Source organism: Gopherus flavomarginatus, chromosome 5 (assembly GCF_025201925.1).
Source record: "Gopherus flavomarginatus isolate rGopFla2 chromosome 5, rGopFla2.mat.asm, whole genome shotgun sequence".
Classification (NCBI taxonomy): domain Eukaryota; kingdom Metazoa; phylum Chordata; order Testudines; family Testudinidae; genus Gopherus; species Gopherus flavomarginatus.
This window is the reverse complement of record NC_066621.1, coordinates 92,460,423-92,474,407: the sequence shown is the minus strand read 5'-3', so window position 1 is coordinate 92,474,407 and position 13,985 is coordinate 92,460,423. Positions and strand designations below refer to the sequence as shown.

The following is a 13,985-nucleotide window of genomic DNA, read 5'->3' as shown; positions in this document are numbered from 1 at the left end:
AATAAGCCTACTGGGCATTGTTACTTCCCTGTTGTTGCTATGAAAATAGTGAGAACAAATCCAGTAGTAGTGTCCTCTGCTAATGACAAATCAAGGAGCCATTTGAAAAACAATTTATATATGAAGATTGTAAGGGTGAAAGATGGGGAGGGAACAGGCACTAAGAAAATCTGAGTCTCCCTACAGGCCTTTCTGCATAAACTAGAAACTTGGTGACACCCATACACAGATTATCATGGATGGAAGCTCTGATGCCCCCTGCTTATCTGGTGATGCACCTCCTGTCTTTTTTTCTGCTTGGAAGAATGTGAGGCCTCCTGACACTTGCAATGGGTGCAGGTCAGTGTTCTCTTGTTGCAGTCCAGTGTATGTTGTACTGTGCTGTCTTTTTAGGGAGTGCTTTTTCTTTAATATTTCAGCTCCTGATTATTGGTGGGTCCTTTGGTCTCCGTGAGTTCACTCAAATCCGTTATGATGCTCAAAAACTCCACAGCAAGGTAAGTTAAGTGGTTTGTTGGTTTTTCAAATCTAGAGAGCACCAAAAAATAGTGAGGACTGGGAAAATAGTATGATTTGGTATTTGTAGCGTGCCTAACATAGTGTGGCCCTCATCCATGGTTGGGGCTCCATGGGAGACACGCCACAAAACAAACAATGATGATAACGAAACGTTACAACTTTTCCTGGATGGCAGGTTTTAGTGCAAGAGTAAGATGAGTGCTGCTACATCTTGCATGGCTTAGCAGAAGCCCCTCTGACTGATTAAAGAGGAGCAATGATGAGTTACAGTGAAGGAGGGTGATTTTGCCAGAAGGATGGTGGTTATAATAGCCCTGTTTAGACCAGAAAAAATAGGTGATGTTTTAAAAGTTGCTAGCTAACATGTTTTAACCAATGTTTTTAAACACCACTTAGTGCCTAGGGTAGACAGCGTGTTACTCCTTAAAAAATGATGTTAAATGGTCCTGGTCAACCCAAGGTGGCAGTGAGGTGGGGTAGGAGGAGCCTAGGGTTGGCCAAGACCAGCTAACACACTTTTTAAAAGTGTTAAACCATATCTCTCATGTTATCAGTGGTATTTAAAATTTTGTATTAATCAACATGTATTAGTTCGCACATTTTAAAATGTCACATTTTCCCAGTTTAGATGTACCGACTGAGGGTTGCTCCAGGGTCCCCGAGGGAGGTAGAGGACTCTTCTTCCCCTCCCAATCTTCCCGCATATATGAAACTTGTACTAAAGGGATGGGGGAAAAGAATCTTTCTTGTAATGTAACTGAAAGCCCATAACTGGGGGAAGTAAGTATATTAGATATGGAACCTTTCACTGAGTACTGCAACAAGTGGTGCTGGTGATTCACTGAGTGGTACTCTCATTTCTGAATCATTACTGAATCAATGCCTTGTTGTGTGGCTGTGACTGGGTCCCCAGTGTACCACCTGGACTGTGTGACTGTTGAGCCCTTCAAATCCACCAGCCTGGGCTGCCTCTCACACTGTGATGCTGATGTCAAGCTACAAACCTCTGGTAAGCATTGCACTTACATAGACATCCATGAGCAGGGACACACCCAACTGTTACATGAATGATCTTCCAGCCACTCATGAACCATCAATAGTGAGGCTCCAGCCAATTCCCCCCAGTTTTGCACCCCAGAATTGTATTGTCTTGCACTGGTCAAAAGCCTGGCCAGTGTAAGTTAATTAAGTAGTTTGCCACTCACTCAATGTGTGGTGGACTCGCACTAGCGTTTGTAAACTGAGTTGAGATTTCCCAAGCACTTCAACCAAAACACACTATTTTAGGTAAAATATGAAACAGCTTTATTAACTACAGAAAGATAGATTTTAAGTGATTATAAGTAGTAGGCATACAGATTAGAGTTGGCTACTTAAGAAACAAAAATAAATTCACAGTCTAAGTTCTACAAACTAAGCAAGACTTGAATCAAGCAGAGTTTCACCCCGACAGATGGTACAAGCAGATTATAAATCCTCAATACACATACTGGGACCACTCTTCTGCAGTTCAAAGTCTTTGTCTTCTAGGTGGTGTGTTGGGGGTGGGGAGTGGCCAAGTGGTGATGTCACTGTCTCTCTTATATTTCCTTTCAGCTTACTGGAAAGATCTTTGCTGTGATGTGAGTTACTCTCTGAGAAGTCTCTAGGATAGTGGATTCTTTTCTTGATGGGTGTTGATGAGCCATTAACACTGTCTGACTATTGATGCCTACTCCTTTGTAACTGAAAGGATGTTTATGGGTGTTCCCAACCTCACAACTTATTTCAGTAACACACACAGTAATGCTTCATAACTTCACATACAATGATAGTATATACAATCCAACAGGATATTAATATTCAACAGATCAAGACTTTTAAAATGATACCTCACAATATATGTAAAAGCAGCAAAGAATCCTGTGGCACCTTATAGACTAACAGACGTTTTGGAGCATGAGCTTTCGTGGGTGAATACCCACTTCGTCAGATGCACTTGCATCTGACGAAGTGGGTATTCACCCACGAAAGCTCATGCTCCAAAACGTCTGTTAGTCTATAAGGTGCCACAGGATTCTATGCTGCTTTTACAGATCCAGACTAACACGGCTACCCCTCTGATATTCACAATATATACTTATCATACTCGTATCACCATGGTGAATATGGTGGTTCCAGGGTGCTACTTTGAGGTAAAGAGTGTCATAGCAGTGCACAGAGTCATTCTGCTGCTGACTTTCCAATGTTATGTAGAAATGAGCTTTTAACCCTTTGTAATCATTTTCCATGGCACTTTTTGTAAAAATCATTGGATTATTTTAAGAGGTGAAGAACAGAACTTGGCTGATTTAATGTAGCTATGCAGCACCTTGGCTCCACTCCGATCCTTGGCTGCTCTAGGCCCTGGAAAAGCCCTTATAACTTAGATGACCCTGGGGTCAAACATCATCTCCCTGGGCTGCCCTTTGGGAGGCAGCACTGCCCAGAGTCTCTGAAGCCTGTATGGTACAGTCCACCTCCAACATGCCTCCTGTATCAGGTTTTGCAAGGGGTTCTTGAAGGACAGCCTTACAGCTGTGCCTGCATTGGGGGACAGCAATTGGTGGGGAAATTTTTTGGGGGGAGAAGCTGGGGATCAGGGGAATAACCCCTGTGACCACTCCCCACATGACCCCACCCCTAGCCTGGGACCCCCCCACTCTCCCTGTCTCGTCCCTTCCCACCTTATGGGGAGGATGTCTCTGGCCTGGCTGGAGCTGCTCCGGCAGGCTGTGCGGCACGACTGCAACGTGCTCCGGCGGGACGGGACGGGTGACGTGGCCACAGTGTGCTCTGGCTGGCCAGGCGGTGCAGCTGCAGCGTGCCAGCCCTGGAGCTGCAGCTGCTGCGGAGGCTGGGCGGAGAGCAGCGTGGCCAGAAGTGGAGAGACTCTGGCCATGCCTCTTCCCTTCTGGGTCTGCTGGCTGCGCTGCCTCTTCTTGCTCCCTCTGTTGGGGGGAGGGGCCGTGTCCCACCTCTCCTCTCTATACCCGTTCATAAGCCGACCCCCCTTCTCTGGTGCTTCCCTTTTTTACTAAAAAAATTCGGCTTATGAACGAGTATATACGGTAACTTGGCTGCATTCATATAGGAACTTTGTGGCAGAGCAGGGAATAGAATCCAGGAGCTCATTTCTTCCCACCTTTATCTCAAAGTGGAAGTGCATATAGCCAGGATACTGTGAATGGGAGCATTGCATACTAAGAGCTGTAGTCTCAGTTGTTTCCACTTCTGATTGTATTCACAATGAAGCAGCTACAATCGTCTCCATTTTGTGACAATTGATATTGTAACTTGGTCTCTTGGCAATTTTCTAATGCAGCCTTTGGTTAGGCATGGTTTGGGCACCCCTATTGGAGGGTCTCCCTCTGTGATGCACAGTAAATTTTTAATCCTAAACTGTAGCACCAGGGTAATCCCCTTACCCTGAATAGAATTTGTCTACCTGGGTTTTTGTCTTCAGTGTGACCACCACTGTTGCAGAGCTAACTGACAGCCAGATCAGAGTGAAGGCTTTCACTCCACAACAGTATTTGAGAGGAGCCTGCAGTAGCGTAGCTGGCCTTGTTCCAAGAATAATGCAACTAAGCACCACTTCCTTTTCTCACTGTTGTGGTTTAATGAACAGAAGACCCCATTAAAGGCATTCCTAAATTATTAATACCTTTCTAGCTAGTTGTCCAATACCAGGAGTTGGGAAGAAAGTTAGTTTGTGACATTTTTGCATTTGATAAAGTATTGCCATGCTAGCTAAAATGATGGTCTGAACAGTAATGTCAGTGTGTAACAGCCATTGAACTGACAGTGTCCCAACGACAGATGTTATAGCTATTTAGAGTAACTTCTTTGGGTTTCAGAGAGTGGTAAAAGCCCATCCTTTTCCTCAGCAAAAACATGTTTTAGAGTGAGCTGAGCCATTTAAATTACCCAGGAGCCAGATAACTAGATTACCCACATTATGTCAGTACACTGAACATTCCGATTTGTTTATTTACCATGGGCCATATGTTGAGGTCCATAATCCTGCAGACTCCTACTGAAACCAATGGGAGTAATGCCTGAGTAGGGACTTGAGGATTTGGCCTTCAGAAAAGAAAACTTCCATTGACACAAGTAATTTTTGCAATAAAAACCCAGATAGTATTTAAATTGAACTCCTGTTAGGTTACCTAATTATTCCCACTTCTGGGAAGATTAGATGCAAAGCAAAATTGTTTATAGAAAAATAAATATCTTTATGCAGAAGTCCTATATAATTTAATGGAGCAAAAGCAATAGCTTTGTATAGAAATTACTCTAAAAACCATATAGACTTTAATAGAAAATGAGATCCTTTTTATATCATTTTTATTCCAACCAATTTATTCAATTTAATAGTGAAATTTATTCCTGCTATAGAATTCCATTGAATCCTTCAAAAACTTTTATAGAAAAAAGTTATTCTTCTCTATTAAATTCCAGGAAACTTCTGTAAGGACAGGAATTTGAACCCAAATGACTTTTAATAGACAGGTACTGTAGCCATCCAAGCCATGACATACCTTCTCTGAAGATCAAATTTTGGACCATCGAAACAGGAGACATAGGAATGTCTTTTCAAAGCTGTCCTGTTGGCCATTTAGTTACTGCACTGTGCTGCGGGAGATCCAGCTTTGATTCCAAATGCCCCATTCTATTCTATATAGGTTTTTATACCATGTACATCACCACTGTATCTGAGTGCCTTCTAACAGTGCATTAAACAGTGTTTCTCCTCATCTGTCACGTGTGTTCTGTCATCTTCTCCCCAGAGGGAAAAGCCATATTCCTAGGCAGGCAACCAAGAAGGGAGGCAGTGATCAGCGGTACAAGTGCAGAAGGAGTGCATTCAGCTCCCGGGAGAATGACAGTGCTTTAAGCCCATCAGCTAACCCCTCTGACCAAATGAGTTGCATTTAGCAGTTGATTAGAGATGACTTGTAGGCTGTTCCAATGAGTTATTGTGCTATTGACAACTCTTAGGACTTTATTGTGAGTCTCACAATACTTGTTGTTGTTAAAGCCCCAGCTCCTGGAGTCCAGTGATTACATGAGAATTTCAGCTTTCATTTTACAAAAGTACAATTCTAGCCCTCATGGTTGTGGCAAAAAACTAGAAAACATGACCCCTACAGGCTCAGAAATTCAAAGGCAGGGGTTCTCAAACTGGGGGTTGTGAGGTTATTACATGGGGGGTTGCGAGCTGGCAACATCCACCTCCAAACTCTGCTTCGCATCCAGCGTTTATAATAGTGTTAAATGTAAAAAGAGTGTTTTAATTTATAAGGGAGATCGCACTCAGAGGCTTGCTGTGTGAAAGGGGTCACCAATACAAAAGTTTGAGAACCACGGTCCAAAGGCAAAGACAAACACCCAAATATTTACTATATTTTAAAATTTTAAGCAGCAACATGATTTTGGGGGGCTAACTCATTATTTTTGAACCCTTTGGGCAGGCAATACTGCAATGTGCCTATATTCAGGTTAGTCCCATTCATTTTTAGGGCCTCAGCCTATTTTGGGGTCCCTGTTGTTGGCATTCAACCTGGTGGTTAAGGCACAGGAATGGGAGTCAAGATACCACAGGTAGGCCCCGTTATCCCTCTCTGTCCCCATCCAGGCAAGGTTTAAGTAACCCCTACTGACCTTAATAGGCATTTTACCAATATCCTGTTCAGAAAGAGTTGGGCTCCTGGATTCTATTCCCAATCTGCAGCAGAATCCCTTTATGAACTTGGACAAGTCATTTAATTTCAATGAGTCTCAATTCCCCATCTGTAAAATGGAGATGATGATGCTGCTGTACCTCACAGTGAGGTTTCAGAGTTAATTCACATTTTTTTAAAGTACTTTCAGATCTTCATATAGAAGGCACCGTTTGAGCGTAAATTATTATTTCAGGTAGAAATTGCTCAAGTAATCTCCATTCAGTGATTTGGGTCAGGATGAGACAGATAAGGATGAAATGGGAGCACAAAGTTGACCAGTCCCTTTGGGATTAGATCAGGGCCAGGGCATTGTAGGCCTTGCATGAACAGTGAAAGAAAATAGAAGTAAGGAAACAGAGGTTAACAGTGGACAAAATATTAATTCACAAGTGACCTTGTAGTTAGTAGATAAAGAAATAGTAAGAAGAGTAATGTGTGATAAGTTTGCAGCTGCAGCTTTATTTACTAGCATGTTTTGTATCTTGTGGACAGTTTAGGATTTGTTTATGTAATGTATGTGTGTTTAGTCTGCATCTGTAATCTCATGTATTATGTGCTTTTGGAATTGTGGGGCACCCTAACCCACCTCCTGGTATTTGGGCATGGTCACCTCGTGTAGCTTTATGAAATGTCAATAAAGACACCTCAGTGACAAGTCCTGATTCAAACCAAGTTTTTGGATTCCAGAATATTGGATAAAGTGTTCTCTCAGAACCAGATGAGGTGTTCTGAGTAAGCTGAGTGGAAAAGGTCTCGGAGGGAATCTCAACAGGTATAATCCAGCATGCATCTCAGTAGGGACCAGAAATCTGGTCTGGGAGTTTCTCCTTATCCCAAATGAATCATCAGAATGTAATAAGAACTGCCTGTTAGATACTATTTGTAAGCTTTATATCTAGTGGTTACTGTTTTTTCCTGAGATAGTCATATGTAAATTCTAATCTGGATTTTTGTGCACCACAGATTCTGGCAATGTCCTTGAAGCAGGAAGTTCCTGTTTCTCTTACTGGAAAATAAATATTCCCAGAAATGTACTTAATATACGATGATCTGTGCGTCACTTTTACTTTTTTTGGAAAGTGTGTGTTTCATGTGCGTTCTTCCTGTAAAACAAGTGCAGCAGGTGAAATGAAGCTAAAACCAAATCTTTAATTGTAACTCAGCAGCATCAATAATACATGGATGAAACCAATTTTGTTTTCTAATCATGAAGTTTGGAATGTCAATATTTTATTACAATGCAAAATACATCTGATAGCAACAATGTTTTGCAAGTTTCCAGATTTTCTTCTGCCAGCAGGCATATTTCTAGCTGCTATGATAGTTGTTGCCTTCTTTCTGTGAACTGCCCTTTTTTTCTTCTTTTGAAGATTTCCAAATGTGTTAGAAAATGCACTTTGCACACATTTTGTGTATAATGAAACTACACAAGAAACCTCTCTTTAGAGGCTTGCTATTAGGATTTAGCTGGCAGGGAAGGGAATTGAAATCAATGAAGCTATGTAGATTTAAACCATCTGAGACTCTGGCCCTCTATTTTTGCATCTCAGCAATGCATTTTGTTCATAGGAAATCAGTTAATTATGGTAGTAAGTCAATGGGTTATTATAAATCTATGGGATTGAAATAACTCATTAGTAGGATATGGTGCCTTTCATCTCTGTCACTGGTACAGATCCAGCTCAGGAGACTGACTGAAGGCCATTATAAGTTTTGTGTCAGTTCAGTTCCTAATAGATAGATATCCACATCTTAAAAGCTACCATCACAACATACCTTCTTGCAGGCAAGTCTCAGCAGTGTGGCTAAGTCTGAATGTCTCTCTCACCTTTAGAAGCATCTATCTAGAGTTTAGGCAGGTGAATGTGGTGAAGTGGGGGAAGATCATGCAACTACAGCTTGTCCTCAAGATAAACAGAGGACTTTATTCTTTAGCGAAGTCAGCCCAACACACTTCATCTCCAGTTTTGCTTTTTCATTTTTTTTTTCGTTCCATGCAATCAGTTTTCTTCTGAGTTCTGTGGAGGAGATGAGCCTTTTGTCCCATGTAGGTTTGGACTCACGTTCTGGAATTCAAGTAAGCCAACACCCTTCACCAACATCGTTTACTTAAAATTAAAAATAATAATATAATAAAACTTGAATAACTATTATAACTAAAAAAATGTTCTTAGCAATCCATTGATATAAAGTAGTTATTTTATTCACTGCCTAACTAAATCTAATTTTTTTTTATATATGCAGAATTACTGTACACTAAATATTGTTACCAGGATGCTCTGTCAGCAAACTGGTATTTTGGAATAGGCAGTGGGAGAGAAGTGGAGGATCTCTTTGAATTAATCCACTATATGTTGTTTTTTCCCTGAGGCACAGTGAGATTCTGGAAAGAGCTTTTCTCGGCCTGTCTGTCCCTTAATTTCATAGCAGGTTGTTTAAAAAGATCTGTGTATTTTTGTCTGAACACTCCTTATTTGGTAGGGGGTTTGAGGGATAGGAAAATAACTTCAGTTTGTCAGCTAGGGAACAGAGTCATTGCATTGTCTGTCCCTGAACTTTGAAGAATAATTAAGTCTTCTCATCTTGTTTTTAATTTGTTTTCAGTAAGCTAATCGCACTAACACTGTGTGGCAGCGGATTGATGCTGTTCATATTTTTTTCTTTCTCAAGCAGGTCAGGTTGGCCTGACTCTCAAGTCTAATGAAGACAAACATCAGCTAATTTCTTGGTGTAAGTTGATTTTTCAGAGACTAAATTCATTAATGAGCTTGGCTGTAAGTCATAAAAAAAAAAAGACCAACCACATTAAAATGTTGTTGTTGTTGTTGTTTGGTGGTTTAAAGGACTTGTGAGAGGCACAAATTTTTGAGTTCTTATTACAAAACTCAAAGCTGTGTCAGCCATTTGTCTGCATTTAATAGAGGCATTTTACTGAATTAAAACATACTTCTGTTTTCAAGCAATGCATTATCTATTTGGTGGAGGATTTGAGGTAGTTTGATATTTAGTACAGTAGCCTTGCTCCTGATTAGTGGGGAACATGGTACTGTTATAATAGCTTTCCTTCTATTAGCAAAGGGATCTTGGATCCCATTACCTCATTTTAGTTCACAGTTCTGAATAATCCAAGTTAGTAATTTCTGACCTGCAACGTGACAGAGGAATGAAAGGAGTTTTTCATACTCCATATGTTAGTAATACCAGGTGTTCAAGCATTAGCTCTTCCAAATGATTCAGTCCAGTCCAAAAGGAGTGTCTGGATGGGGAAGTCTGTTTATTTTCCCTCTCCCATTACACAGTTTGGAGCCCAGCTACTAATGTTGAACTCCTGGACTTTCACATAGGTTATGGTGGCAGCAGGAATCTTTTTTTCACTTTCCTGGGCTTAAATGGGCCACTCCCTCTCTCTTTGCTGGATGCTTTCTTGCTGAATTTATGATACAATGCACTGGATTATGGGTCAGATGAGATTGTGCATCATTTTCCCTCAATTCAGAAAGGGACTAATACTGTTGCCCCTCCTCTCAGCTGTGGTGGAGATGGTAAGATTTTGGACTCTGTAGAGATCAACATCATCTGTGTGCCACAGGAGGGAGTTCTGGGGCCAGGTCTATGTGGTTCCACTGGTTATTGCCCCTGTAAAGGTCAGGAGCTCCACTGTAACTCCTCCTAATACGCTATTGTGGAGTGAAAGCCCTCACTCTGATCTGGCTTCTCCTTAGCTCAGCAACAGTGTTGGTTGCACTGGAAAAACAAACAAACAAGAGGTAAAACAAATCCTATTCAGGATAAGGGGATTACCCTGATGCTACACTTTAGGATTACAACTTCACTCTGCATCACAGTGGGAGATCTTCCAACAGGGCGATCTGGAGGGAGTAGTTTGCTTCCTCCCTGATCCCGTGTTATCTCCTTACACCAAGCTTGACTACTTGTAGTTAATGCAGCAGGAGGATTTGTCTTACAAGCATGGCTGGATCTGACACCAATAGAATGTAGATGGGGAGAGGAAAAACTAGACCAGAACCACCCTAGTGAAATTGTGATAAAAAGTTGATACATAAATGACAAGGCCGTATGCCCCTTACAAATTCCTAAAATAGATATAAGCTTCCCGGACAACAATCTTGTTAAACCAGGACATGTGGTAACCCTAGTTGTGTAATAATACCAAGAAACCTTGATTATAATACATATGCTCAATGGGGTAGAGTTAAGGTTGCCATGTGAGCCTTAACTTTGAATTATCTGGCTTTTGTGGTTATAAAATTTCAACCTTTTAGTGCTGCACTAGCGTAATTTTTCTGAATGTGACCAAAGATCCTAGATAATAGTCTTCCGCATCAAAGGTCTACCTCTTCAGACATATGCACACAAAAGTATGTGGACATTGCTGCTCAGACCTGACTTATACATAAAATGCCTTGATGCACAGACACACAACATGGAATTTGCTTGTGCACTTACATAAAATGAGTGTGCACTTTTAAAGATTGGGCCTCACGTGACTTGCCCAAGGTCACCAAGCTCTTCTTTGACAAAGCTGGGAATAGAAACAGGTCTCCCAGCCTTGTGCTTAAACACAAAACATCTTTCCCTTATTATTTTGCTTTTTTTTTTTCTTTATCAAAAATAGATTCATATCAAATTACCTTGTAGAAATTGAGTTCGATATCATGCTAGCTGGAAATAACTTCAGCATACGTAATGCTGTTAGTTTTGAGGTGGTTAAATTTTCTGCAATACCAACAATTCTAGTTGTTTGCCTTGAGTTCTACTACACTTCCATAATTAATTAGTAATCGTTTTCCATTGCAGTTGAAATGAACCTGTAGCATATAATTTATCTCAAAACACATTTTTGCCAAAGCATAATTTAATATTCAGCAGTGTTTCCCTTGGTCTTTTTCAAGCACTTATGATGCTTAGCGGCCTTTCACATACTGTATCTCCACTATTCGTCTTGCTTGGTAGCCTGAAGCAGGGCCCTGGACCAATGTTCCCTCTAATTTTTCCCATCCATGTGCGGAATAAAGTTTGTCATGTGCACCGCAGTATGTGCGGATGTGAGCCACCAGCAGAAACAAAAAAACCTAGATATAATATATATTTTAAAAGTTACCATAGGGTTAATTATTCCAGCCAGGACAGGATAGGCATTTTAGAACTCACTACTCAAAGAATTAAATTTAAGTGTAAGAGAAATAAACATTATGAAATGCATAGACCAGTAAAAACAGTAAAATAACACACTTGAGAGAATAAATGTACAAATAATATATGTGCATTGCAGGAAGTACCAAGAAGTAACAACAACAATTATACCAATATGTGTTGGGAGGTGAATGTGAAAGAGACTCTGTGTGTGTGTGTGTGTGTGTGTGTGTGTGTGTGTGTGTGTGTGTGTGTGACACCCCAACCCAGAGACTGTGTGTGTGCGTGTATGAGAGAGAGAGACCCCAACCCAAAGACTGTGTGTGTGCGTGTATGAGAGAGAGAGACTCCAACCCAAAGACTGTGTGTGTGCGTGTGAGAGAGAGAGAAAGAGACTCAGAGGCTGCATGCGCTGGCTGCTGGAGATTTCAGGTATTTCCACTCTCAAACTGGACGGACGCACTGAAAACTCTCCTGCTCTGTCCTGAGCCCCGTCTTCCCTCCCCGGCTATGTGGATTTGGGGTACATGAGCATGTGGGAGAGAGAGAGTGTGTGTGTCAGAGACACAGAGCTGGCTGCTGGGGAAGTCTCAGAAACCATCCACTATCTCTTTAAGAAAGGCACTTGCGCACTGATCAGACCTCAGATGCTGCAGCTCCAAGTCCTGAGCCAGGCTGTCCCCTATCCCCTGGTGTGTGGAGATGAGGCTGTCATAACATTTTTTCCCAGATCTGGACCTTAGCGTCCAAAATATGGGTGTTAGCATGAAAACCTCCAATGTTAGTTACCAGCTTGGACCTGATAACGCTGCCACCAGCCAGGGATTTATACAGTGCCTAGCTCACTGTGGTCTCCCCAAACCCTTCCCTGGGGGACCCCCAGACTCAGATTCCTTGAGTCTCACAACAAAGGGGAATAAACCATTTCCCTTCCCCCTCCTCCCCTCCAGGTGTTCCCTCCCTGGGTTCCTGGAGAGATATACAGAAGTAAGCTCCGTGAATCTAAACAGAGGGACTCCACCCTCCCTGTTTCCAGTCCTGGAAACACAAGTACCGAGAGAGCTAATCTCTCTTCCCCCCTCACCCAGAGGGTATGCAAAGTCAGGCTTAGGGTATGTCTACATCTACAATTTTGCAGCGCTGGTTGTTACAGCTGTATTAGTACAGCTGTATAGGGCCAGCGCTGCAGAGTGGCCACACTTACAGCAACCAGCACTGCAAGTGGTGTTAGATGTGGCCACGCTGCAGCGCTGTTGCACACCGCGGGGAAGGAGACCTGCTTGGAGGGGGGGTCGGGGAACGCCAGAGCACACCGCGGGGCTGGATACCTGCTTGGAGGGGGGGTCGGGGAACGCCAGAGCACACCGCGGGGAAGGATACCTGCTTGGAGAGGGGGTCGGGGAACGCCAGAGCAAACCGCGGGGAAGGAGACCTGCTTGGAGGGCAGTGGAGTTTGCTTGATTACCAGAGAGGCTTCCTCAGGTATGCTGGGATACCTGCTTATTCTACGGAGGTCAACAAAAACGCTGGTGAGTGTCTACACCTGATGACCAGCGCTGGTGATCCAGCACTGGATCCTCTACACCCGAGGCACGACCGGGTGTACGGCCAGCGCTGCAAACAGGGAGTTGCAGCGCTGGTAATGCCCTGCAGGTGTGTACACATCCTAAGTTGCAGCGCTGTAACCCCCTCACCAGCGCTGCAACTTTGTAGTGTAGACAAGGCCTTAGTAAATCTAACACAAAGAGATTTTCCCCCTAACGTCTTCCTCCCACCAATTCCCTGGTGAGCTGCAGACTCAATTCCCTGGAGTCCCCATTAAAGAAAAACTCCAACAGGTCTTAAAAAGAAAGCTTTATAAAAAGAAAGAAAAATACATTAAAAATAGTCTCTGTATAAGGTGAAAATATACAGGGTCAATTGCTTAAGAAAAAAAAGTAAATAAACAGCCTTATCCAAAAAGAATACAATTCAAAACACTCCAGCAACTACACACATGTAAATACAAAAAAACAATATAAACCTATTGTCTTACTATCTTTGTACTTACAACTTGGAAACAGAAGATTAGAAAGCTGGAGATAGAGAAATCACTCTCAGAGCCGAGAGGGCACAAACACAGGACAAAGAACAAAGAACTCAGACCCCAAACTTTCCTCCACCCAGATTTGAAAAAGTCTTGTTTCCTGATTGGTCCTCTGGTCAGGTGTTTCAGGTTACTCCTTTCCAGGTGAAAGAGACATTAACCCTTAGCTATCTGTTTATGACGGGCACAGGGGTGAAGGGATGGGGACACACTGACATCGGTACCCTCAGCTTTGCACAACTAATAGAGTCCTGAGAGCAGCAGCAGGATGGAGCAACTTGGCTGCAAAGCAACGGGGGAAGGGGTACCTGAACACATGCTGCCAGATGTGTTCGCACTGCTAATCAACTGGGCGGCACTTGAATCGCTCCTGTGTGGCCGTCCAACTATGCAGCTAGAGGGAACACAGCCCTAGACCCATCTTACTTGGCAGACTGTTATTACAAAGCAAGTGACAACAGCATTAGATACCAGAAAGT

At 42.5% G+C, this 13,985-nt stretch overlaps 1 protein-coding gene across 1 annotated transcript in view; it reads left to right on the top strand.

Annotated features, from left to right (window-relative positions):
- Positions 1-13,985, top strand: part of LOC127051369 (cytochrome c oxidase assembly protein COX16 homolog, mitochondrial) — a 71,954-nt gene that overhangs the window by 20,560 nt on the left and 37,409 nt on the right. Inside the window, exon 2 of the mRNA XM_050953644.1 lies at positions 420-497. Coding sequence (XP_050809601.1) covers positions 420-497 — 78 coding nt within the window. The remainder of the gene's footprint in view (positions 1-419; positions 498-13,985) is intronic.